Raw genomic sequence first — 27,500 nt, forward strand, 5'->3', positions numbered from 1 at the left:
CAGAGGACTAGGAGAAATTCAGAGTCCAGAGGAGGACAAAGGGCTTAATTAGGAAAGGGAAAATAGATTATGAAAGAAAATTGGCTGGGAACATAAAAATGGACTGCAAAAGATTTTATAGATATGTGAAGAGAAAAAGATTAGTTAAAACAAATGTAGGTCCCTTGCAATCAGAAACAGGTGAATTGATCATGGGGAACAAGGACATGTTGGACCAATTGAATAACTACTTTGGTTCTGTCTTCACTAAGGAAGACATAAATAATCTGCCGGAAATAGCAGGGGACCGGGGGTCAAATGAGATGGAGGAGCTGAGTGAAATCCAGGTTAGCCGGGAAGTGGTGTTAGGTAAATTGAATGGATTAAAGGCCGATAAATCCCCAGGGCCAGATAGGCTGCATCCCAGAGTACTTAAGGAAGTAGCCCCAGAAATAGAGGATGCATTAGTGATAATTTTTCAAAACTCTTTAGATTCTGGAGCAGTTCCTGAGGATTGGAGGGTAGCTAATGTAACCCCACTTTTTAAGAAGGGAGGGAGAGAGAAAACGGGGAATTACAGACCAGTTAGTCTAACATCGGTAGTGGGGAAACTGCTAGAGTCAGTTATTAAAGATGGGATAGCGGCAAATTTGGAAATTGGTGAAATAATTGGACAAAGTCAGCATGGATTTATGGAAGGTAAATCATGTCTGACGAATCTTATAGAATTTTTCGAGGATATAACTAGTAGGGTTGATAAGGGAAAACCAGTGGATGCGTTATATCTGGACTTTCAGAAGGATTTCGACAAGGTCCCATATAAGAGATTAGAATGCAAACTTAAAGCACACGGTATTGGGGGTTCAGTATTGATGTGGATAGAGTGGCTGGCAGACAGGAAGCAAAGAGTAGGAGTGGCCCTTGTGGCTAAGGGGATCAGAGGGTATGGAGAGAAGGCAGGTACGGGATACTGAGTTGGATGATCAGCCATGATCATATTGAATGGCGGTGCAGGCTCGAAGGGCCGAATGGCCTACTCCTGCACCTAATTTCTATGTTTCTAAGATTGTTCCCGATGTTGGGGAAGTCCAGAACAAGGGGTCACAGTTTAAGGATAAGGGGGAAGTCTTTTAGGACCGAGATGAGAAAAACATTTTTCACACAGAGAGTGGCGAGTCTCTGGAATTCTCTGCCACAGAAGGTAGTTGAGGCCAGTTCATTGGCTACATTTAAGAGGCAGTTAGATGTGGTCCTTGTGGCTAAGGGGATCAGGAGGTATGGAGAGAAGGCAGGTACGAGATACTGAGTTGGATGATCAGCCATGATCATATTGAATGGCGGTGCAGGCTCGAAGGGCCGAATGGCCTACTCCTGCACCTATTTTCTATGTTTCTATGTTTCTAGAGAGTTTTTAGGATATGGGCCAAATGCAGGCAGATGGATCTAGTGTAGATGGTAGGGCATGTTAGTTGGCGTGGGCAAGTTGGGCCGAAGGGCCTGTTTCCATGTTGTATAGCTCATAACAGTTCCCTTGGGTAGTTCATGACAAACACAAGCAACCTCAACAGACAGGACCTGCAGGGGCAGGACAGGGAACAGGGAAGGTCTCCGAGACGAAACTCAATTCATTTTAATGCAATTTAATGACAGTAAAGGCAGAGGAACTCAAGGCTTTGATATGTGCTGTTACTGGAACAGTATCTGGTTGCAGGAAGTCAAGATAGGCTGCTCGATGTTCCAGGGTGTAGTTTAGTTTATTGTCACATGTACCGAAGTATAGTGAAAAGCTTCTTGTTGCAGTGCTAGGGTCTCCATAGAGGTAGATGGAAGGTTGGGACTGCTCTCTAGTTGGGGAGAGGATGGTCCAATTGACTATCCACATCTAGAGAGTGGTCCTGAGCTACTATCTAGAGGAGGAATTATGAGAGGAGGGGCTAGAGTATCTCTAAATGTCTCTTAAATGTTGATATTGTAAATAAGCATTTCAGGCAGCTAGCTCTGCACCATTCCTAGTATCACCACATCCTTCCTGTTGTGTGATGACCAGAACAGAACACCCCTAAAGTGCCCCCACCCGCGTCCTGTACAGCTACAACCAAACGTAGACTCGGCAACAATTTCGTTGAGAACTTATGCTCAGTCCGCCTCGGCCTACATGATCTGCCGGTTGCTAACCATTTCAACTCCACTTCCCATTCCCACACTGATCTTTCTGTCCTGGGCCTCCTCCACTGTCAGAGGGAGGCCACACACAAATTGGAAGAACAGCTCATATTTCTTACAAATAGCTAACAACCCAGCTGTAGAATGTTGAATTCTCCAATTTCTACTTACACTCCGCTCCTCCCTTACCCCCTTCCTCCACCTAGTCGTTTAGCCACATTGCTTCTCTTGAGATCACACCACAGTTCGCCACATTGTTTCTCTTGAGATCACACCTTTCCCAGCCAACAATGGACCAGGCACCGCCCTGACCGAGGCCATTTGTGGCCGGCCCCGATTGGTCCTGGTCTTTTCTCACCTCCAGCTCTTCACCTCCTCCCAACCTTACATTCGGTCTGTAGAAGGGTCCCGACCTAAAACGTCACCTATCTATGTCCTCCAGAGATGCTGCCTGACCCGCTGAGTTACTCCAGCACATTGTATCTACCTCAGCTATATACTGTCCTGGCTCTCGTACTCATTGCCCCGTCCCTGAAAGCAAGCAAGCTAAGCACCTTCCTCACTACCCTACATCTTACACTGGCTTCTCAGCACCAGTGTTTTCCCCTCTGTCATCAGAGTTCTGAACAGTCCTTCCACAAGGTAGGGTACTGTCCAATTCACCTTTACCCTATTCATAGGCTACGGCTCTGCCTTTAATACCGTTATACCATACAAGCTTATCAACAAACTCACGGGACTTGGTGTCATCACTGCAACTGGATCCTCGACTTCCTGACCAACAGACCCCAATCAATGAGGATGGTTGATCAACAACCAAATATGGAACACTCATATTGAAACAATGACCAAGAAAGCATACCAACGCATCTACTTCCTCAAAAGGCTTCGGAAGTTCGGCATGTACAACTTCTCTACAACTCTCACCAACTTCTACAGATGCACCATGGAAAGCATCTTATCAGGATGCATCCCAGCTTGGTTTGGGAACTGCTCCATCCAAGACTGCAAGAAATTGCAGCGAATTGTGGACGCAGCTCAGGCCATCACACAAACTAACCTCTCTTCTATTGACCTCATTTATACCTCACGCTGCAACATAATGAAGTAGAAATCAAGGATGAGTCGCACCCTAACCACTCTCTCTTCTCCCATCCCCCATCAGGCAAAAAGTATAGAAGTGTGAAAATGCGCACCACCAGATTCGGGGACAGTTTCTTCCCAGCTGTAATCAGGCAACCGAATCATCCTACCACAACCAGAGAGCAGTGCTGAACTTCGATCTTCCTCTTTGATGAGCCTTGGGATATCCTTGATCGGACTTTGCTAGCTTTACCTTGCACTAATATCATGTATTTATACACAGTCAATGGCTCGATTGTAATCATGTATTGTCTTTCTGCTAGCTGGATAGAATGGAACAAAAGCATTTCACAGTTGTCGGTGCTGGCTCTGTTCTGATTTATTCTGTACCTTTTTATACCTCTAGTTTCCCTCTCCCCTAACTCTCAACGTGAAGAAGGGTTCCAACCTGAAACATCACCCTATTCTTTTTCTTCAGAGATGCTGCCTGATCCACTGAGTAACTCCAGCACTTTGTGTCGACTCATGTGATGGAAGTCAAGTAGGTTCAACGTAATGTCCCTCTCTGGTCAGCAGGGACACAAGGGGCCGAATGGCCTCTTCCTGTGCAGGACATGTTCACGTTTCGATGAAGTGGCCCTGCTGTGGGGAGTTACTTTGGTCAGTTCTGGTGTCAGTGAAGACGATGTGTCAGAGCAGAAGAGTAAAGGAGAAGTTGGGCTGCAGATTGTGCTGACACTCGGAGATTCACTTCAGCGCAGCGACCAGCGAGGACTGTCCTGAGCTGCTGCCGCCCGTCGCCCTGGACACACCAGGACCATGTACCTGTGGCTGATCCTCCTCTCACTGCCCCTCACCTGGGCAGGTAAGACCACCTCTCCTCCTTCCCGTCCCACCTCTCCATTACACATCCCCCCCCGTCCCCCTCCCCCTCCCCTCTGCCCCGGCACAAAGTGCAGCAAGGCTGGGCAGCACCTCCGGGGATTATCGTGGTGGGGGTTTGGGGGGGGGGGGGGGGGGGGTCCTCAGTTAGGGAGTGCTTAGAGGGGCAATGCCGCGAGAAAGGAGGGCTGGTCCTCAAAGTGACGGGGATCAGCAGATGGAGCAGGGAGGATGATAGTTTTCACTCTGAGTTGCCATAATCTTGGAGCTGATACCTGAACTAACATTTGGGGCAAATTGTACTGGTTCATGGGACGTTGTGGAAGTCAAGGGTGTTTAACTGTCACAGGCATCGTAACGGAACAAGTGGGCGCAGCTGTAGGCTGCGGGGAAGTTGTTGGAGAGTCTTGTTATTGAGCCCAGGAGCTGGGTGTAGTAGGTTGTATACCCACCGCTTCACACACGCGGTGTGCATTATGGTCTTGAGGGATGATGTTTGGGCAGCACAGTGGTAGAGCTGCTCCCTCACAGCGCCAGAGACCCGGCTTCGATCCTGACCACCTGTACTGTTCTGTTTTATGTTCTCCCTTTGCCAGAACACATTTCCTCCCGGTGCCCTGGCTTCCTCCCACACTTCCAAGACGTGTGGATTTGTAGGTTAATTGGCTTCTGTAAAAATTGTAAATTGTCCCAAGTGACGCGAAATGTCACCTATCCATGTTCTCCAGAGATTAGCCTGACCCGCTGAGTTACTCCAGCACTTTGCGTCGTTCTGTGTGTTAACCAGCAGATATCTGCAGTCCCTTGTTTCTACATAATACCATCAAAGACTCAGTGAGATTTCATCTTCTGTTTGTGTTGCGACTGTGGAATAGAGCTTCTTGAAACGGCGCGTCACAAAGTGACCACTGCCAGGAACGAGCAGCACAGTTTGTACAATCGTGTAACTTTACAAGAAGCAAAGAGATTACTTCAGCTCTTGCGAACCTCTGCTCAGAATGTTAAATGTTGTCATAGTGCCTGCCTAAACTACCTTATCTGTCAGCTCGTTCCATATACCAATGGTACAACATTTTGAGATTTAAAAAATCAAGTCTGCAATTTATCCCCAGAAAAAGCATAAAAATAAGTTGACACCTAATTCACTTTCATATCTTCAGTATTAAAAAAGTTATGGCCATTTTCATACTCAGAAATTATGTTCCCTATTGCTTTTCCATTGACTTAACTCAAAAGCTGTGATCAAGGACAGTCAAAAGCCCATAACTTTCTTAAAAATTAAGAGAACTGAATGAAATTTTCAGTTATTATGGATTGAAGCATTCTGAAACAAATATGAAACCATCTTACTTGGATTAACTGAAATTAAAGCATATAATTAGTTACCTAATTGTAGCTAATACAAAATTCAATTACTAGATCTAAACATCTACCCATTTCTTAAGAAAAGGTTAACATTTTTAAATAGCCTAAGTGTAAAAATAACATTCACACAAGAATTCACAATATAACATGATTTTTAAATCTCATTGTCATGAATTTATGGGCCAAATTGAAGGAATTTAGTGTTTAATTCCCGTAAATGAATGGCTATTTTAATCATCTTGCGAATGGGATTTTGTGGAACGTGATCGATTGGAACGTTGCAGTCTGAGCCCAGCACTGGCAGAGCCTGTTCCTGCTCTGCCGAGTCCAGCAACATCACTGGAGGAACAGACAGTGTAAGTCATCTTGTTGCAGAGATGTCATTTGTGAATGAAAAGGCCATCACCTCACAGCTTGCTCAACCTACAGCCTAAATCTTTTTACTTGGAACATAGAACAGTACAGCACATGAACAGCCCTCTGGTCCACAATGTCTGTGCCCAACATGATGACAAACAATAGACAATAGGTGCAGGAGTAGGCCATTCGGCCCTTCGAGCCAGTACCGCCATTCAATATGATCATGGCTAATCTTCCACAATCAGTACCCCGTTCCTGCCTTCTCGCCATATCCCCTGACTCCGTAATCTTTAAGAGCTCTATCTAACTCTCTCTTGAAAGCATCCAGAGAATTGACCTCCACTGCCTTCTGAGGCAGAGAACTAATCTCATCTGCCTGCACATGATCCATATCCCTCCATTCCCTGCATATTCATGTGCCCATCTAAAAGCCTCTTAAACACCACTATTGTAATCTGCCTCCATCACCCCCCACCCCCCCCCCCCCCACCCACCCCCCCCACCTCCCCCCCCCCCCCCCTCCCAGCAGCGTGTTCCAGGCCCCCACCACCTTCTGTGTAAAAATGCTTGCTCCGCACATCGCCTTTAAACTCTGCTCCTTTCACCTTCAGGCTATGTCCTCCCTGACATTTCCACCCTGGAAAAAGGTTCTGACTGTCTGCCCTGTCTATGCATGCTTCTATCAAGTCCGCGCCTCTCCCCGCTCTATCCCCTGCCCCTTCTTTCCTGTCACCCTCTTTCCGCTCCTCCTGTCACCTTCAATCCACCTCCCTCACTCTGACTTTACATTTCACTCCACCTCTTCTCTCCTTATCTGACACCTTTATCTCCTTTTCACCTCCAGCCTTTATAATGAACTCATCTGTCAATCACCCCCACCTCCCCCCCACCTCGTATCCACCTATCACTTGCCAGGCTTTGTCCCATCCCCACTTCTCTTCCAGCTTTCTCTCCCTCGCCACCACCGTCACTCCATCAGTCGAAGTAGGGACCCAACCTGAAACATCACGTGTCCATTCCCTCCACAGATGCTGCCTGACCCGCTGAGATCCTCCAGCACTTTGTGTTGTGATTGAGTATGTTGTGACTTGTATAGATCTGGCATAACTTTAACCGACAGTTTAAAAACATGACAAACATGACATTCAATATGATTCTGGCTGATCATCCAAAATTAGTACCCCGTTCCTGCTTTCTCCCCATTTATTCCCCTTTATTCCGTATTAACACAAACAGAATTACGAACGGAATTACAAATTGCCGCAGAATTAATTTAGAAATAGGAAGCCAAAACAATGAACGGACATGATAGAGAAGGTCCCATCACTCCACTCCCAGGCGACTGATATCTGCTCAAAGTCCAGTTTCATAGAAACATAGAAATTAGGTGCAGGAGTAGGCCATTCGGCCCTTCGAGCCTGCACCGCCATTCAATATGATCATGGCTGATCATCCAACTCAGTATCCCGTACCTGCCTTCTCTCCATACCCTCTGATCCCCTTAGCCACAAGGGCCACATCTAACTCCCTCTTAAATATAGCCAATGAACTGGCCTCGACTACCCTCTGTGGCAGGGAGTTCCAGTGATTCACCACTCTCTGTGTGAAAAAAGTTCTTCTCATCTCGGTTTTAAAGGATTTCCCCCTTATCCTTAAGCTGTGACCCCTTGTCCTGGACTTCCCCAACATCGGGAGCAATCTTCCTGCATCTAGCCTGTCCAACCCCTTAAGAATTTTGTAAGTTTCTATAAGATCCCCTCTCAATCTCCTAAATTCTAGAGAGTATAAACCAAGTCTATCCAGTCTTTCTTCATAAAACAGTCCTGACATCCCAGGAATCAGTCTGGTGAACCTTCTCTGCACTCCCTCTATGGCAATAATGTCCTTCCTCAGATTTGGAGACCAAAACTGTACGCAATACTCCAGGTGTGGTCTCACCAAGACCCTGTACAACTGCAGTAGAACCTCCCTGCTCCTATACTCAAATCCTTTTGCTATGAAAGCTAACATACCATTTGCTTTCTTCACTGCCTGCTGCACCTGCATGCCCACTTTCAATGACTGGTGTACCATGACACCCAGGTCTCGCTGCATCTCCCCTTTTCCTAGTCGGCCACCATTTAGATAATAGTCTGCTTTCCCGTTTTTGCCACCAAAATGGATAACCTCACATTTATCCACATTATACTGCATCTGCCAAACATTTGCCCACTCACCCAGCCTATCCAAGTCACCTTGCAGTTTCCTAGCATCCTCCTCACAGCTAACACTGCCCCCCAGCTTAGTGTCATCCGCAAACTTCCAAATAGAATATCAATTATATCTCACAGAGATCACAGAGAGCGGTGGACACCGCCTGATCCATCACGGGTACTGACCTCCCCACCATCTAAGGGATCTATAGGAAGCGCTGCCTCATAAAGGCAGCCAGCATCATCAAAGACCCACACACCATAGCCATAATCCCACATTGCTGCTACAGGTACAGGAGCCTGAAAACCGTGACATTCAAGTTCAAGAGCAGCTTCCTCCCAGCAACCGTCATGCTCTTGACTACTGCTACAGTGTCTTTGGTTGCACTAGGTACTTTGGTTTTTGCAACAGTATACATACCTAGTTTAGTTTATTATTGTCACGTGTACCGAGGTGCAGTGAAAAGCTTTTTGCTGCGTGCTATCCAGACAGCAGAAATACCATACAGGATTACAATCAAGCTGTCCACAGTGTAGAGATGCAGTATAAAGGGAATAATGTTCAGTGCAAGATAAAGTCCAGTAAAGTCTGATTAAAGATAGTCTGAGGATCTCCAATGAGGTAGATGGAAGGTCAGGACCACTCTCTAGTTGGCGACAGGACAGTTCAGTTGCCTGATAACAGCGGGGGAGAAACTGTCCCTGTGAATCTGGAGCTGTGTGTTTTCACACTTTCCCAAAACACCAAGAACTTCCTGAGGGTGAACCTACGGAAAGCAAGTGGCCCAGACGGAGTTCCTGGCCGTGTCCTTAGTAGCTGTATGGACCAGCTAGTGGGAGTATTCACGAACATCTTTAATCTCTCCGTACTCTGTTCTGAGGTACACACCTGCTTCAAGAAGACCACTCCTGTCTAGTAGCCTTGACATGCACCATCATGAAATGCTTTGAGAGGCTAGTTATGGAATGCATTAAATCCAGTCTACCCAGCGGCTTTGACCCACCGCAGTTCACCTACTGCCATCGGCGTAGCCCGACACTCATCCCTAGAACACCTGGATAAGACAGACACCTGCTTCAGACTCCTGATAGACTACAGCTCTGCTTTTAATACCGTTACACCATCCAAATTCACGGGACTTGGAATCAGCACTCATCTCTGCAACTGGATTCTCGACTTCCTGACCAACAGACCCCAATCAGTGAGCATAGGGGACAAATCATCCTCTACAATAACCCTCAACACGGGTGCTCCACAAGGATGTGTCCTCAGCCCCCTTCTTTACTCCTTGTACACCCACGACTGTGCAGCTGTATAAATCTAATTCAATTTTCAAATTCGTAGACGACACCACCATTGTGGACCTCATATCAAATAGTGATGAGACGGAGTGCAGGAAAGAGATTGAGAAACTTGTGACCTGGTGTTGAGACAACAACCTATCTCTCAATGTCAGCAAGACAAATGAGATAGTGATCGACATCAGGAAACGAAGTGGTGCACATACCCTGGTTTGCATTGACAGCGCCGAAGTAGCGGTGGTTGAAACTTCAAATTCCTAGGAGTAAATATCCCCAACAAGTTCTTCATCCATATTGAAGCAATGACCAAGAAATCACACCAACGACTCTACCTCCTTGGAAGGCTTAGGAAGTTTGGCATGTCCCTGACAACTCTCGCCAACATCTACAGATGTGCCTTAGAAAGCATTTTAGTGGGATACATCACAGCTTGGTTTGGAAACAGCTCCAAGACCACAAGAAAATGTGGGGGAGTTGCTGTGGTGGATGTTCATGTTAAACATGTATTTGGGTGGCTTGTTGCTCTTCATTGGTATAACTGTATGGCAATCTGAATGTTACTGTACCTTCATTGCTGCATGTGACAATAAACTAACCTTAAACCTGAAAAACCTTCCATTGACTATTTATACTTCACACTGCCTCGGCAAGGCCACCAGCATAATCGAGGACGAGTCGCACTCTGGCCACGCCATCTTCTCCTCTCCCATCAGGCAAATAGGTACAGAAGTATGAAAACGCACCTCCAGATTCAGGGACAGTTTCTTCCTAGCCAATATCAGGCAACTGAACCATCTTACCAACAACTAGAGAACAGTCCTAAACTACTAGCTACCTCATTGGAGACCCACGGACTATTTTTGATCGGACGTTACTGGCTCTATCTTGCACTAAACGTTATTCATGTTATTCCCCTTATCGTGTATCTGTACACTGTGTATGGCTCGATCGTAATCATGTATTGTCCTTCCACTGACTGGTTAGCATGCGACAAAAGCTTTTTACTGTACCTCGGTACGTGACAATAAACTAAACTCAAACACAACTAAGGGGCACATAGATAGAAGGAACTGCAGATGCTGGAAACGTGAGCAAGCACAAAGTGCTAGAGTAACTCAGTGGATCAGGCAGCATCTGTGGAGGGAATGGATAGGTGACATTTCGGGTCAGGACTCTTCCTCGGGTTGAAGCGTTTGGATCAATCTGAAGAAGGGTCCCGACCTGAAATGTCACCTGCCCATTCCCCCCACAGAAGCTGTCTGACCCGCTGTTCCTCCAGTACTTTATGTTTTGCTCAGGGCTCTAGAACCTGCAGTTCCTCCTGCCACTTTTATTCCGGGACAAGCCACGTACAAAATTTCCTTATGCAGCAAAAAGAATTGCAGCAGATGTGGGCACGTTACCTCAGAGCGAGAGAGGGGGGTCACATTTTTAAATACCTCTGGGCCGGTCGGGGAAGAATGATGAAGATGTGGCAAGAGTTCTAGCTGGAGATGTGGTCACGGATGGTTACGTAATCTGTCTGCTGAAGCAGAAGTGGGATTCAGAAATGGGAATTGAAATCACTACTCTCTCAGTTTGTCTTCTGTCTCCTTGCTGGATTCATCGCAAAGCCCGATTTGGTTTCAGACAACTTTAGTTCACTAGAACATTGTGTCATATTTGTGCCTGGTTCAAACCCCACTGCCCTCTGATACAGAGGCACAGACTTAGAAAGAGGAAGCCTTAGAGGGGTAGATGTTTGGGTTACTGTATTGTCACTTGTCCCAAGATTTGTTTTACAAGCTATTGGGGCCAATCATGCCATACATGAGTACATTTGGTATTACTTAAAAATAAATAAATAAGAAGTGTGCAGAATATATTTACAGAGAAATAATCTATTTACAGAGGGGAAGAAGCTGTTTCTGAGTCTGGTGGTGCAAGCTTTCAAGCTTCTGGATCTTCTGCCGGACAGGAGCAGGGAGAAGAAAGAATGAGCAGGGTGGGACAGGGACAAGTCTTTGATTATATCGGCGTCTTTCCTGAGGCAACGTGAAGTGTAGATGGAGTCGATGGTGGGAATTCTGGTCTGTGTGATGGATGGGGCTACATCCACAACTTTCTGCAATTTCTTGTGCTCTTGGGCAGAGCTGTTCCCAAACTAAACTGTGATGCATCCCAACACAATGGGGTGGCATGGTGGCGCTGCGGTAGAGTTGCTGCCTCACAGCGCCAGAGACTGGGTTTGATCCTGACTATGGGTGCTGTCTACGGAATTTGTTAATTCTCCTTGTGACCAAGTAGGTTCCCCCGGGTACTCTGGTTTCCTCCCACACTCCAAAGACCTGCAGATTTGTAGGTTAATTGGCTTTGGTAAAATTATAAATAGTCCCTAGTGTGTTGGATAGTGCTGGTGTACGGGGTGATCGCTGGTCGGCGCAGACCCGGTGGGCCGAAGGGCCTGTTTCCGCGGTGTATCTCTAAAGTCTAAAGTAAAAAGTCTTAAGTCTGAAGCCAGTGTGCATTCTGTGCTGCATCTTTGTAAATTGGTACGAGTCGTTGGAGACACTCCTGAGGAAGTGCCTTCTTTGCCCTAGCGTCAGTGTGTGGACCAGGAGAGATTGGTGGTGATATTTACCAGCAGGATGGTGAAGCTCTCCACCATCTCCACCAGCACCATCGATGCCAACACACCCTCCAAATTCTACCCACCCACAATTCTTTACGCTTTTTTGCGGTGTTGGAGCTGTTTCCAAACCAAGCTGTGATGCATCCCAATAAAATGCTTTCTCAGGCGCGTCTGCAGAAGTTAGTGAGAGTTGTCGGGGACAAGATTCATTGCGGGTTCATCATAAGATCATAAGTGATAGGAGCAGAATTAGGCCGTTCGGCCCATCAAGTCTACTGCCATTCAATCAAGGCTGATCTATCGCTCCCTCCTAACCCCATGCTCCTGCCTTCTCCCCAGAATGAAACATTTCATCTGTGTAATCAGCCACTGTTCCTTGAGGATGTGATGAGCAGATGGGATGAGGGGGAACCGATGGGTGCGGTGTGTGGGATCTGCAGGGGCTTTAGCTGCAGTCCTATACTGGAGGTGGTCACAGTGGTTAGAGTGTGTGGAACCAGGGCCCGGTTCTGATGTGGCCAGGCGAGTGGTTTACAGACAGAAAGCAAAGAGTGGGAACACACGGATTTGATAGAAACTGCTGTCTCTATTAGTCAATATCACGGGGGTCATACAGCACAGCAATAGGCCATTCGGCCCAGTTTGTCTATGCCTTCCAAGATTCCCCATCTACGCCAATCCCACCTGCCTGCGTCAGATCAATATCCTGCTCGACATTTCCTATCCATGCACCTGTCCAAGTGTCTTCTAAATATCGACACAAGGAACTGCAGATGCTGGTTTACAAAAAAAGACACAAAGTGCTGGAGTAACTCAGTGGGTCAGACAACATCTCAGGACAACGTGGATAGGTGACGTTTCAGGGTTTCACCCTTTGAGTGAAAACGTTGCTACTCCGGTTCCTATTAAATCTTTCTCCTCTCATCTTAAACCTATGTCCTCTGGTTCTTGATTCCCCTACTCTGCGTGTTCACCCTATCTATTCCCCCCCCCCCCCACTGATTTTGTACACCTTTATAAGATCACCCCTCAGCCTCCTGCGCTCCAAGGAATCGAGTTCTAGCCTGCTCAACCTCTCCCTATAGCTCAGACCCTCGAGTCCTGGCAACATCCTTGTAAGTCTTCTCTGCACACTTTCTAGCTTAATGAGATATTTTCTACAGCAGACTGACCAAAACTGAACACAGTACACCCAGGTTTGAGGGCAGCACAGTGGTGCAGCGGTAGAGTTGCTGCCTTGCAGCGCCAGAGACCCGGGTTCGATCCTGACTACAGGTGCTGTTTGTACGGAGGTTGCGTGGGTTTTCTCTGGGCGCTCTGGTTTCCTCCCACACTCCAAGGACGTGCTGGTTTGTAGGTTAATCGAAGGGCCTGTTTCTGCGCTGTATCTTTAAAGTGCCTAATTTCGTGAAGCATTCCCAGAGTTTGGGAGTTTGTGCTCAGGGATCCAGGAACTCCGCCGGCTTTCTCTCAGCAGCTTCTCGTCCACTTGCAGGTTTCAGGATGGAGCTGGAACCCAAGGAGCAGACTCAACTGAGGGGAGAACCGTTCACAGCCAACTGTATCATTGACAGCACCAGCCCGATGATCAAAGTGAAGTGGCTTTCACCACATGGAGAGGTGAGTCAGTCATTTACTTTTGCTTCAAAAAAGACACTTAGTAATTGGAGTAACTCAGCGGGTCAGGCAGCATCGCTGGAGAACATGGATAGGTGACTTTTCAGGTTGGCACCGTTCATTAAGCTGATAGGGGTGGGGGAGAAAGCTGGAAGAGAGGTGAGGCTGGACATATCCTGGCGAATGATGGGTGGATATAGGTGAGGTGGGCTCCCTCCATCGATTCCATCTCCCCTGTCTCTGCAACCAGGCCAGTAGCTCAGCAAGGCCTACACACTCCTTCCAATAAAGGCCTCCTGATCACCGGCAGATAAATTGTTCACAGCCAGTGGCCGTGACTGCTCAAACTGCTCACTGAGCTATGGAACTCTCTCCCCACCTCTCTCTCTCCTTCACCCACACCCTCTGTGGCCCGACTTTGGCCAATGTCTCATTTCTTTAGGAGGTGGGAAAAAACCCGGAGCACCCGGAGAAAACCCACAAGGGTCAGAGGGAGAGCTTGCAACTCCGTACCGACAACACCCGTAGTCAGGATCGAACCCGGGTCTGTAAGGCAGCAGCTCTACCGCTGCGCCACCGTGCCACCCAAATGGCTTCAGGTGGCTCAGTTCTACACCTTTGATGATAATGGGTAAAGTTTCTGTAAGCTGATGAGGGAGAGTGTCTGTGCGAGGGGATTCAGTGGGTGGAGAGAGTGTCTGTGGATTGGGCTAGGATTGTGGGACTGGTGGGCAGAATGGCATGGATTGCACGTTGGACTCAGTAATGCAGCGGCTTGTTCCCTCCGCAGCTTGTCCCAACGGAATCGTCCATGAGTACCCGCGGGACGCATTTAATACTGAGCGAGAGGCTGCACATCCCGGCCGTGAGCAGCGAGCATGCTGGGAACTTCACCTGCACCATGTCCGGCAGGGAAAACAGGCGCAACGTATTGCTGCAGGCCATTTCCACACTGCGAGTCGTGGGTAAGGGGTGCCATGGGGCAGTGGGGGGGGAGTGGGCTGGGCAGTGGGTGGCATTGGGGTGGGGTGAGGCCACAGAGCAGTGGGAGGGGGCTGGGCAGTGGGAGTGAGGATACAGGGCAGTGGGGGGTGGTCTGTAGTAGAACCGGTGGGTAGTGGGTGAGGGGATGGGGTGGGCACTAGCAGTGGGTGAGGGCATGGGGTGGGCACTAGGAGTGGGGACACTGGGCAGTGGATGAGGGCATGGGATGGGCACTAGGAGTGGGGACACTGGGCAGTGGGTGAGGGCATGGGGTGGGCACTAGGAGTGGACACTGGGCAATGGGTGAGGGCATGGGATGGGCACTAGGAGTGGACACTGGGCAATGGGTGAGGGCATGGGATGGGCACTAGGAGTGGGGACACTGGGCAGTGGATGAGGGCATGGGGTGGGCACTAGGAGTGGACACTGGGCAGTGGATGAGGGCATGGGATGGGCACTAGGAGTGGGGACACTGGGCAGTGGATGAGGGCATGGGATGGGCACTAGGAGTGGACACTGGGCAGTGGATGAGGGCATGGGATGGGCACTAGGAGTGGACACTGGGCAATGGGTGAGGGCATGGGATGGGCACTAGGAGTGGGGACACTGGGCAGTGGGTGAGGGCATGGGGTGGGCACTAGGAGTGGGGACACTGGGCAGTGGGTGAGGGCATGGGGTGGGCACTGGGCAATAGGGGGGATCTAGAGTGGGGCTGCTGACTAGGGTCAGGGCTGGGAGAGCGATGGATGTGTGGGGGGGGGGGGGGCTAGGCTGGGGCCGCTGGGGGGCCAGAGTGACCACTGCTGATGTACAGCCCCTTCCCCAGTAAACATGTCGAGCAGCTGCTCGCTACCTGGCCACCGCGGTGAAGGCCGGAGTGACCATGTGTCGGCACAGTGGTAGAGTCACTGTCTCACAGCGGCAGCGGCCCAGGTTTGGTCCTGACCTCAGGTGTTGCCTTTCTGTGTGGAGTTTGCATGTTCCCACTGTGACCGTGTGGGTTTCCTCCAGGAGTTACGGTTTCCTTCCACACTCTAAAGACGTGTGGGTTTATAAGTTATTTGACCCACTGTAAATCGCCCCTCGTTTATAGGGAGTGGATGAGAAAGTGGGATGACCTAGAACTAGTGAAGGGGTGATCGCTGGTCAGAGTGGACTCGATGAGCTGAAGGGCCTGGATCTCTAAACTAAGGTCCACGGGATTCACGAACTGTTACAAGCACCAACTTCTCCAATGCCTATTTTTACCAACACTATCCTTCCTTAGTTCCTTGTTTTCAGAGGCCTGCAGCCCATGACTATTTCTGGAGTTGTTTTTGTTTCTTCTCGTGTGAAAACGGACCCAAATTCTTTGTACACGTCTTCAGCCGTTTCCTTGTGAGAGCACGAGAGACCGGAGCAGCACATTTGTTCCCTCGTCCAGTCAATGCGATTGAAACACATCTTCTACCTTTGCCCCACCTTCTTGCACCAGCCCTATCCACCTTAATTTCCTTAACACTCACGGTGACCGGCACAGTGGCGCAGCGGTAGAGCTGCTGCCTCACAGCGCCAGGGAGCCGAGTTCAATCCTGACCACGGGTGCTGACTGAACGGAGTTTTCACGTTCTCTCCGTGGCTGCGTGGGTTTTCTCCGGGTGCTCCAGTCTCCTCCCACACTCCAAAGACATGTAGGTTTGTTGGTTAATTGGCTTCTGAAAATTATCTCTAGTGTATAGGATAATGTGAGTATGGGGTGATCGATGGTCGTCGTGGACTCGGTGGGCCGAAGGGCCTGTTTCTACGCTGTACCTCTAAACAAAAGCAAACTAAGAAGTTGATCCTTTCTGATTTTACGCTTCAGCTTTCCCTGCTCTTCGGAGCAGAGAATGTGGCCTCACCAATGTCTTGTACAACTTTAGCATGACCTCCCAGGTTCTATACTCAATACCCTGACTAATGAAGGCCAATGTGCCGAAAGCCTTTGTGACCACCCTATGATGCCACTTTCGGGAACTATGTTAACTGCACTCCTAGATCCCTCTGCTCTACAACAGTCCCCAGAGCCCTGCCATTCACTTCCTGAAATGCAACACCTTGCTCGTTACCTTTTCATACCTCTAGTTTCCCTCTCCCCTGCCTCTCAGTCTGAAGTTGGGCCTCGACCCGAAACGTCCCTGTTCCTTTTCTCCAGAGATGCTGCCTGAGCCGCTGCTACTCCAGCATTTTGTGTTTATCTTAGGCTTGGAGTCTGACCTTTAAATAGCCGGGGCATGTGGGGATGTTTTACGTTCCTTGTTCATGTCATGCCTTCTTGCGTGTCAACAGAGGAGCCCTATGTGCATATCTCTCCGGAGCAGAAGATGGATCTGCGGGTTGAGTTTGGTGCGACCGTGCAGCTGAGGGTGATGGTGGAGGCGTTCCCCAGGCTGACGGACCACCGCTGGGTCTGCCACAGGACGGGCAACAGCACCAATCACCAGGAAACCGTCAACGAGGAGAACAACAGGTACCCTGGCACCTGTGGGCCAACACAGCTAAGCCCAGAACCACAGTGACCCTGCACTAGTCGGGCAACAGAGCCAAACACATATCCACAGGGACCCTGCACTAGTGGGTCAATAGAGCTAAACCCAGAACAACATGTATGTATGTGTATATACACACATATATATATATACACATATATATATATATACGTACATATATACATATATATATATATACACATATACATATATATATACACACATATATATATACACATATACACATATATATACACACATATATATATATATATATATACATATACATATATATGTATATATAGATACACAGATATATATGTAAATACATATAGATATATATATATATATATATACACATATATACATATACATATACATATACCTTATACATATACATATACATATATACATATATATATATATATACATATATACATATATATATACATATATACATATATATATATACATATATATATACATATATACATATATATATATATATATGTATACATACACATACATACAAACATACATACAAACAGACACACACACACACTACCACACGGGAGGGCTGGTCCCCCGACGCAATATTCCACCTCTACACCAATTCCGATATTGGTGGCTAGTGGGGGGGGGGGGTTTCTGGAGAGCTGGTATGGGTGTTGTTGGCTGCAGGGACTACTGGTCTTCAGAGGGCTAGTATGGACATTGTGGGCCAAATGGATTCTTGGGGTGGCAGCTCAGTCCCTCAAGCCTGATGTGCTGGGTACTTGGCAGCTCACTCACGGCTGGTGGGCTGGCAGTTGATTCACGGCTATTCCTTGAAATCCCATTTCAAGCAGAGTGCAAGGCCACCAAATTAAAATCCATTTTCCTACCACTTCAAGCAGGGTGCAAGGCCACCAAATTCAAGTGCAGTTTCTTACCTCTTCGAGCAGGGTGCAAGGCCACCAAATTCAAGTGCAGTTTCATACCATTCAAGGTGGGTGCAAGGCCACCAAATTCAAATGCAGTTTCATACCATTTCATGCAGGGTGCAACGACACCACATTCAAATGCAGCTTCATACCATTTCATGCAGGGTGCAAGGCCACCACATTCAAATGCAGTTTCATACCATTTCAAGCAAGGTGTAACTACCATAAAACCACACAAAACACCACACTCACAGTTCAGTAGACATTCAGTGTGTTCAGTTGATTCACAGCTCAGACAGAGTTGTGACCTCTCCCTCCCCCATCATACAGAGACTGAGCCACACCCACACTTCCGGGTTTTATAATCCCTCCACCTTCCACCGGAAAAGGTGTGGCCTTCATGGCGTGATTGACAGGAGAGAGATTCTCAACATTTTTTAAACACTAATAACACTTTTATTTTCCATTGATGGGAATAATCCTCTGCACCTGATCAGCGGAGGGGGACTGAGTAAGATGGGTTAAAATCACAGCCATAAGTGGTGGCGTTTTACCTAAAATCAATATAGTGCAAACTGGAAGTTGTCAAGTTTAGCCAAACAACCATTTGCAGTGCATTTTTACTTCAACCCAAACAACCATTTGCAGTGCATTTTTACTTCAACCCATCAACCCCCCAAACAACCATTTGCAGTGCATTTTTACTTCAACCCAAAGAGCCATTTGCAGTGCATTTTTACTTTAACCCAAAGAGCCATTAGCAGTGGATTTTTACTTCAACCCAAAGAGCCATTAGCAGTGCATTTTTACTTCAACCCAAAGAGCCATTAGCAGTGCATTTTTACTTCAACCCAAAGAACCATTAGCAGTACATTTTTACTTCAACCCAAAGAGCCATTAGCAGTGCATTTTTATTCAACCCAAAGAACCATTAACAGTGCATTTTTACTTCAACCCAAAGAACCATTAACAGTGCATTTTTACTTCAACCCAACCATATTTTCATTTTCAAACCACATTAAGGGCACTCACAGTTGAGTTGACATGTTCAGTGTTATTCAGAGCTCAGAGAGACGTGAAACTCTGGCTTCCTCCATCTTGCAGAAACTGAGTGAGGCACACCATTTCCTGGTTTTATAGTCCCTCCCCCTCCCTCCAGCAGGGGCAGCAGAGAGAATGGCGGGGTGGCCAAAAATGACGGCCGTAGGTGGCGGCGTTCTCTCGGAAATCACGCCACAGCGAGCCAAAAGCGGTCAAGATCAGACTTTTAGTAATATAGAAGATATACTGTGTATGTGTATATATATATATATATATCCAGAGGGGTGGGGGAGCCGGAGAGGAAGGGAGAGCTTAATTGATGATTGGGAAGAGAAAGGGGAGGGATGCAGGGAGGATGCTGATGATATATTCTTATCATGTACCTGTGTAGCGAGGTGCAGTGAAGTTTACCATACAATCCAGTAAAATCATACCATAATCACAATCATAGATCACTACAAAAGAGCAACGATTGTAGTGTAATTCACCGAGACAGAACACAAAGTGTCGCCACGTTTCTGTCTGTGCAAACTCCGTACAGACAGCACCCGTTGTCAGTATTCAACCCGGGTCTCTGGTGCTGAGAGGCAGTAACCGCTGCACCACGGTGTGGCCTAATTCTGCTCCTACGCCTTATGAACTTATGATCTTCTCATCTGTCCACGGCCATCTTGAAAATGGCCATTTGTCATGTGGACCAAGCGTGGGCAGGTAAATGGGTCATGTATAGCATGGACCTGTTGGGGTGAAGGGCCTGTTTCCAAGCTGCAGGTGGTGACTTTGCCACTTGTTCCGTTGCAGATTGAACAGTTCGTTGCTGCTGGTGCGTGTGGGGGAAGCGGAGAGCGACTCCTACACATTCCTCGCTTCCAATGGCCACGCAAACTCCTCCCTCACCTTCCACCTTCATGTCAATCGTGAGTCGTTCATTCCTCGGCCTCAGAAAACCCTCGCCCCTCACCCACTGCCCATCGCCCCGCCCCTCGCCCACCACTCCCCACCCATCGCCCCTTGCCCCAACACCACAGTGGATGAAACATAGGCCCTTTGGCCCACAATGTCCGTGCTGGTCATGATGTCAAGACCAATTCTTATCTGCCTGTACATAATCCATATCCCTCCATATCCATGTGCCTATCCAAAAGGCTCTTAAACGCCACTATCATATCTACCTCCACCACCACCCCAGGCAGTGTGTTCCACCACCCTCTGTGTAAACATAACAATTGCCTAGGCATCTCCTTTAAACTTTGCCCCACTCGCCATAAAGCTATGTCCTGATTGGACATTTCCATTCCTGGATAAAGGTTTTGACTGTCTACCCTATCTATGCCTCCAATAATGTTATGTTTTTCTACCAGGTCTCCTCTCAACCTCCGACGCTACAGAGAAAACAATCAAAGTCTGTCCAACCTCTCCCTGCAGCTAATGCCCCTCATCCAGGCAGTGTTCTGGTAAACCTCCTCGACATGCGTGTCAGGGAGAGACAGATTGCTGTTGGAGTCCATGACAGGCCTCTCTCCCAGTCTGTTCCCCCCATCCCTACATACTGAGGCCACTCGGCCCATCGACTCCATACCTCTCCACACAAGGATGCTCAGGACACTCGAGATCCTTTCCAGGGTCTCGACCCGAAACGTCACCCATTCCTTCTCTCCAGAGATGCTGCCTGTCCCACTGAGTTAGTCCAGCATTTTGTGTCTGCTGTTCCTTCCTACACATTTTGTCTGTTCAGTTCACCCTGCTGCCCATCCACCTCCCTGTCTCTGGCTGCCTTGATTTAGGCTTTATTAGTGACACGTGCACTTAGGTAGAGTGACAAGCTCCTTTCTCCCTCTCCATGGCTGGGAAACAGCCCACGCACTGTGTGCCAGCTGACCTCTCGCTGTGTCTCCACAGGCTTGCCCAGGATCAGCCGGTTCTTCAGGTGGGTGTTGGGGAGCACGGGGACCGTTGTCCTGCTTCTCATCTTCCTCGTTGTCCTACTCTTCTACAAGTACAAGCAGGTGAGTGTCTTGGCTGCACCCCAGCATCTCAACCCCAGATACTCCTACAGTGCTGGATCCCAGCATCACTTCCCCCCGACACTTCCACAGCGCTGGGCCCCACCTTCTCTCCTCCCGTCACTCCCGCCCAGCGTCTCTCCCCCGCCAGCCCCAGAGGGCCATCTACCCTCAGCTTGGGTTGCACAGTTGCACAGTGGTCGAGCTGCTGCCTCACAGCACCAGAGACCCGGCTGACTGCCTGTGCTGTCTATACGGAGTTTGTACGTTCTCCCTGAGACCGCGTGGGCTATCTCCGGGTGCTCCGGTTTTTTCCCGCACTCCAAAGATGTATTGGTTTGCAGGTTCATTGCCTTTGGTAAAAATTGTAAATAGTCCCTAGTGTGTAGGACAGAACTAGTGTACAGGGTGATTGCTGGTCAGTGTCAGTGTCCCGCTTGGAGTGCATACTGTCGTTGTGTCCTTGGGCAAGACACTTCACCCACCTTTGCCTGTGTGTGAATGTGTGTGAATGTGTGTGAGTGATTGGTGGTGGTCGGAGGGGCCGTAGGCGCAGATTGGCAGCCACGCTTCCTTCAGTCTGCCCCAGGGCAGCTGTGGCTACAGAAGTAGCTTACCACCACCGAGTGTGACTGAGGAGTGAATGAATAATGCGATGTAAAGCGCCTTGAGTATTAGAAAGGCGCTATATAAATCCCATCCATTATTATTATTATTAGTGTGGACACGGTGGGCCGAAGGGCTAGTTTCCATGCTGTATCTCTTAAGCCTAAAGTAAAGTCTACTCTCATATGATACCACCACCCCACTCCTTTTAATCTACTTTCTCCTTGTAAATCTGCAACTATATTCTACACTCTGTGTAGTTTACAGTGATACAGCACTGAAACAGGCCCTTCGGCCCACTGAATCCATGCCGACCATCAATCATCCGTTCACACTACTTCTATATTATCCCACTTTCTCATCCGCTCCGCACACACTCGGGAAAATTTATAGGGAGCCAATTAACCTACAAACCCACACACCTTTGGAATGTGGGAGGAAACTGGAGCACCCGAAGGAAACCCACGTGGTCACAGGGAGAACTTGCAAACTCCACACAGACAGCACCCGAAGCCAGGACTTAACCCGGGTCTCTGGCGCTGTGAGGCAGCAGCTCTACCAAGTGCGCCACCGTACCCCCCACCCCTGACCCCAGCTCCTCACCCCCAGACCCTGCGTCTACTGTGTCTTCCCTTTCACACTACGAGCTGACGGAGGAAATCAGTTTATCTGATAAACTCCAATTAAAGATCGTCTGAAGGTCTCCAATGAGGGAGATGGTGATAGGCAGTTCAGTTGCCTGATAACAGCTGGGAAGAAAGTCCCTGAATCTGGAGGTGTTATTTTCACACTTTTGTACCTCTTGCTTGATGGAAGATGGGAGAAGAGAGAGTGACTGGGGTGAGACTGGTCCTTTATTATGCTGGTGGCCTTGCCGAGGCAGCGTGAAGTGTAGATGGAGTCAATGGAAGGGAGGTTCGTTTGCGTGATGGGCTGGGCTGCGTCTATAACTCTGCGATTTCTTGTGGTCTTGGATGGAGCTGTTCCCAAACCCAAAGGTAGTTGGGGCAGGTACTATAACAGCATTAAAATACATTTGGACAGGTACATGGACAGGAAATGTTTAGAGGGATATGGGCCAAACTTGGGTGGGTGGGACAGTGTAGGGCCAATTCAGATGAGTTGGGCCGAAGGGCCTGATCCCAAACTGACTCTACGACTCTAACTTTCATCTCGGCATCACCCCTGTGTTCCTGCAGAAACCAAAGTACGAGGTTCGCTGGAAGATCATCGAGGCGGTGAACGGGAACGATTACACCTTCATCGACCCCACTCAGCTGCCCTACAACGAGAAGTGGGAGTTCCCCAGGGAGAGGCTGCGCCTGGGTATGGATCCCTCCCTCCCTCCTGCCCACCCCCTGACCCCCGCCCCTCCCCATCCCTCCCGCCCACCCCTGATCCCCGGCCCTCCACCCTCCTCCCATCTCCTGACCCCCGCACCTTACACCCAGACCCCAGCCCCTCCCCCATCCCTCCCGCCCACCCACCCCGACTCCTCACCCCCAGAACCACGCCCCTCCCCCTACTCCTCCTTCATGCCCACCCCTGACTCCCGCCCCCCCACCCCTGACCCCAGCTCCTCACCCCCAGACCCTCGGCCCTAACCCTCCCCTGCCCCTCCCCCACCCCTCCCCCCGACCTCCCCCCTGACCCCCACCCCTCCCCCCTGACCCCCACCCCCCCCTGACCCCCACCCCTCCCCCCTGACCACCACCCATCCCCCCCTCCCCCCACCCCTCCCCCCACCCCTCCCCCCACCCCTCCCCCCTGACACTCGCCCCTCCCCCCACCCCTCCCCCCTGACCCGTGGCCCTGTGTTGCAGGGAAGGTGCTGGGTGCCGGGGCCTTTGGCAAGGTGGTGGAGGCGATGGCGTACGGAATGGCCGACGGGCAGGAGGTCACCACCGTGGCCGTCAAGATGCTGAAACGTGAGCTCACACACATCCCCCGGGGCATCGCACACACACACACACACACACACACACACACACACGCATTCGTGCACACACACACATGCAATGCACATGCGCACACACGCACATGTACGCACACTCACACACATGTATGCACACTCACATACATACACTGACATACACAATAAATAAGACACAGGGAAACACACACAGGGAGACTCATGTACAGTGTAACACATACACGCAATGACACGCACACCCCCTCGTAAGGGCCAGTGTGGGTGCGGTGTGACCCTGTGCCCCTCTCTGCCCACAGCCAGTGCCCACTCCATCGAGAGAGAAGCCCTGATGTCGGAGCTGAAGATTCTCAGCCACCTGGGGCAGCACACCAACGTGGTCAACCTGCTGGGGGCCTGCACGCACGGAGGTCAGGGGGCAAGGGTCAGGGAGCAGGGCAGGAAGAGCAATGGGCAAGGGCTGGCTGGGGGCAAGAACCAAGCGGGGTGAGAGGGGGGGGGCAGAGGGCAGTTGAGGCAAGAATCAAGAGGGCATTGGGCAGGGAGGGGGAAGGAGCAATGCAGTGGGGGTCTGGGTCAAGGTGAACAGGGGGTGCTCTGGAGCACGTGATCGGCTGCGGGAAGATGATCACTCAGACACCAGCAGCCCGGCAGTGGGGGTGAGGTGGTCAGGGCCGGGCTCGGGGTGGGGGTGGGAGTGGGGGTGAGGAGGATGGGTTCTGGCACAGGGGGGGAGGGTGGAGGTGAGCAGAGGGCTGGGGCAGCCAGGTTTGGGGAGGTGGGGTTCCGGGCAGCGGAAGGCAGAGCACCCCCGGGTGAGGTCTCTACACCCAGGGAGACTCACGGTGCTGGAGTAACTCAGTGGGTCAGGCAGCATCCCTGGAGAACGTGGATATGTGACATTTCGGGTGGATCCCCGAAACGTCATCGATCCATGTTCTCCAGAGATGCTGCCTGACCCACTGACTTACTCCAGCACTTTGTGTCCACTTTTGTAAACCAGCATTCCCAGGTTCTTATGAAATAAAAACAAACTGCAGATGCTGGTTTATTCTGAAGATAGATGCAAAGTGCTGGAGTATCTCAGCAGGTCAGGCAGCATCTCTGGAGAACATGGATCGATGACGTTTCGAGGATAGGTGATATTTCGGGTCGGGAGTTTGGAGTCGAGAGACTGCGAACTCCCGACTTGCGAACTTCTTTGTTTCTGGGCGTTCGAGTTGCCGATCCAGGCCGTGATGCAACCAGTCAGCATGCTCTCTACTGTACACCTGTAGAAGTTGAATAGAATACCTGTTGACGTATCGAATCCCCTCGATCGTCTCAGGAAGTGGAGGCGTTGATGGGCTTTCTTTGTGATTGCATCAGTGTGCTGGGTCCAGGATATGCACGCCCAGGAACTTGGCTCTCTCCACCTGCGACCCTTGAGTGTTTCTGGGTGTGAAAGCCGGGGTAACTGGGCTGATTGTCAGTCTGCTGCATTCACGGACACCTCTCTCTGCCTCTGCCCACAGGCCCCGTCCTCGTCATCACCGAGTACTGTTGCTTTGGTGATCTGCTGAACTTCCTGAAGCAGAAGGCCCAGAGCCTGAGTGACTGTGACCACGCGAACATCTACAAGAACACGGCCCTGCTGAAGGAAATCCTGAGGTAGTGAGCTGGCTCTGTGGGCCCCTCCGACCCGCTGCAATAGCTCGCTCTGTCTGAGGGAGACACGGCCCCCTTCCTACCTCGGTCCCGTCTCATTCCCCCCAACACCTGGCCCTTCAGATACCCTAGATAGTCACACAGTGCCGGAGTAACTCAGCGGCTCAGGCAGACTCTCTGGAGAACATGGATAGCTGACGTCTCGGGTCAGGTCTCTTCTTCAGACTGAAAGTCAGGGGTGATGAGTGGGAAAGAGCTGGAGGTGAGAAAAAACCAGGACCTCGGGTGCTGTCTGTGTGGAGTTTGCACATTGTCCGGGTGGGTTTCCTCCGGGTGCTCCTGTTTTCTCCCAAATCCCTAACATGTGCGGGTATGTAGGTCAATTGGCCCTCTGTAAATTGCCCCAAGTGTGTAGGGAGTGGATGAGAAAGTGGGATAGCATTGAACTAGTGTGAAAGGGTGATCGATGGTTGGGGCGGACTCGGAGGGTTGAAGGGCCTGTTTCCGTGCTGTGTTTCTGAACTAAACAAGCTAAATGGATAGCAGGCACAAGGGACCGCATGGTCCACTCCTGCCTCTTGCAGTGTGTGTGTGTGCGATTGATGGGTGCAGTGACTAATGGCGGTGTGGTGGTGGGAGTAAGAGGTCCTGGCCCAGCTCGACATGTGTGCACGGCCCCCCGTGCCTACCATCCCCCTGTCGTACCCCATGCCCCCCCATGCCAAGACCCCCCGTGTCCACCCCCCGTCCCCCTCCAGTATCCCATGCCCCCCACCCCCATGCCCAGATTGCCCACCCCCCAGCGGCGGAGGATGGGGAGGATCCCCTGTCCTGTAGCAGCCGAGCGATGACAGCCTTGTCCTCCATCTCTCTTGCAGCTCGGACGGATACCTGACCATGAGGCCCAGTGCGGACAGCAAGGCTCCCACCCCTGCCCAGAACCCCCTCCCAGAGACCCAGGGTAAGTGGGTTCATCGCCATCACCGCTGGGCAGCGGCCCAACTCAGTGCCACCCTTGGGTGCCCTGGGCAGTGGGTAAACCATCCAACTCAGTGCCACCCTTGGGTGCCCTGAGTGGTGGACCAAGGTGTAGTTGGGTGACCAGTGTGGGTTTTCTCAGGGTACTCCGGGTTTCTCCCTCATCCTCATCAATGGCCAGTGTGGACTTGCGCTGTGTCTCTCTACAACGACTTAGACCTCCCCAGGGATTCCGTCGTGGGGGGCAGAGGTTACACAGAGGAGGGGGGAGAGACCTGTTCATGTGATGGGATTGGCCTGATGGGCTGAACAATCTCATGTGTCAGTGTGGGGTAGCAGGGAGGGAGGGGTGGAGTGGCCAGCGTGGAGTAGCAGGGAAGGATGGGAGGAGTGGCCGACATGGGGTAGCAGGGACAGATGGACGGAGTGGCCGACGTGGGGTAGTAGAGAGCAACAGACAGTCACCAGTGCCGGCGTGGGGTAGCAGGGCCAGATGGGCAGAGTGGCCGACGTGGGGTAGCAGGGACAGATGGGCAGAGTGGCCGATGTGGGGTAGCAGGGACAGATGGGCGGAGTGGCCGGCGTGGGGTTGCAGGGACAGATGGGCAGAGTGGCCGATGTGGGGTAGCAGGGACAGATGGGCGGAGTAGCCAGCGTGGAGTTGCAGGGACTGACGGGCAGAGTGGCCGATGTGAGGTAGCAGGGACAGATGGGCAGAGCGGTCACTAACACGGTTCGTGTGCAGGGGACGAGGAGCCAGTGAGTGTGGATGACCTGCGGGGATTTGCTCACCAGGTGGCCCAGGGAATGGACTTCCTCTCCTCCAAAAACGTGAGTCACACCCAAGGAACACTCGCACACACACCCACACTCACACCCACACTCACACCGCAGTGAGCACTTACACACTCACACAAACACCGCAGTGAGCACTTACACACTCACACAAACACCGCAGTGAGCACTTACACACTCACACCGCATTGCGCACTTACACACTCACACCGCATTGAGCACTTACACACACTCACACCCACACTCACACCACAGTGAGCACTTACACACACTCACACCCACACTCACACCACAGTGAGCACTTACACACACTCACATCCACACTGCAGTGAGAACGTACACACTCACACCCACACTCATCACACCGCAGGAGACATCCGCACCCAGGGAACACTTGCACACTCGCGCACACCACAGGGGCACTCGTGTACTCACACCCACACCCCAGGGAGCATTCGCACACTCACACTGCAGGAGGCACTCATACACGCACCCATGGAATACTTGCATACTCACGATCACACCCACAAAG

General features: G+C 50.3%; 1 protein-coding gene across 2 annotated transcripts in view; it reads left to right on the forward strand.

The window, feature by feature from the left end:
- The first annotated feature begins 3,876 nt into the window (after positions 1-3,876).
- The window catches only part of LOC116978520 (macrophage colony-stimulating factor 1 receptor-like), a 28,790-nt gene continuing 5,166 nt past the window's right edge, over positions 3,877-27,500 (forward strand). The window contains exons 1-12 of one of the 2 annotated variants that reach the window (XM_033029710.1): positions 3,877-4,090; positions 13,415-13,557; positions 14,345-14,519; positions 16,846-17,026; positions 19,811-19,926; positions 20,909-21,015; positions 22,818-22,944; positions 23,442-23,546; positions 23,848-23,958; positions 25,063-25,198; positions 26,074-26,156; positions 26,919-27,004. In XM_033029710.1, coding sequence (XP_032885601.1) covers positions 4,045-4,090; positions 13,415-13,557; positions 14,345-14,519; positions 16,846-17,026; positions 19,811-19,926; positions 20,909-21,015; positions 22,818-22,944; positions 23,442-23,546; positions 23,848-23,958; positions 25,063-25,198; positions 26,074-26,156; positions 26,919-27,004 — 1,416 coding nt within the window. In that variant the 5' untranslated portion in view covers positions 3,877-4,044. The remainder of the gene's footprint in view (positions 4,091-13,414; positions 13,558-14,344; positions 14,520-16,845; positions 17,027-19,810; positions 19,927-20,908; positions 21,016-22,817; positions 22,945-23,441; positions 23,547-23,847; positions 23,959-25,062; positions 25,199-26,073; positions 26,157-26,918; positions 27,005-27,500) is intronic. The other variant, XM_033029711.1, reaches the window with a different exon arrangement.

Source organism: Amblyraja radiata, chromosome 11 (genome assembly GCF_010909765.2).
Source record: "Amblyraja radiata isolate CabotCenter1 chromosome 11, sAmbRad1.1.pri, whole genome shotgun sequence".
Classification (NCBI taxonomy): Eukaryota; Metazoa; Chordata; class Chondrichthyes; order Rajiformes; family Rajidae; genus Amblyraja; species Amblyraja radiata.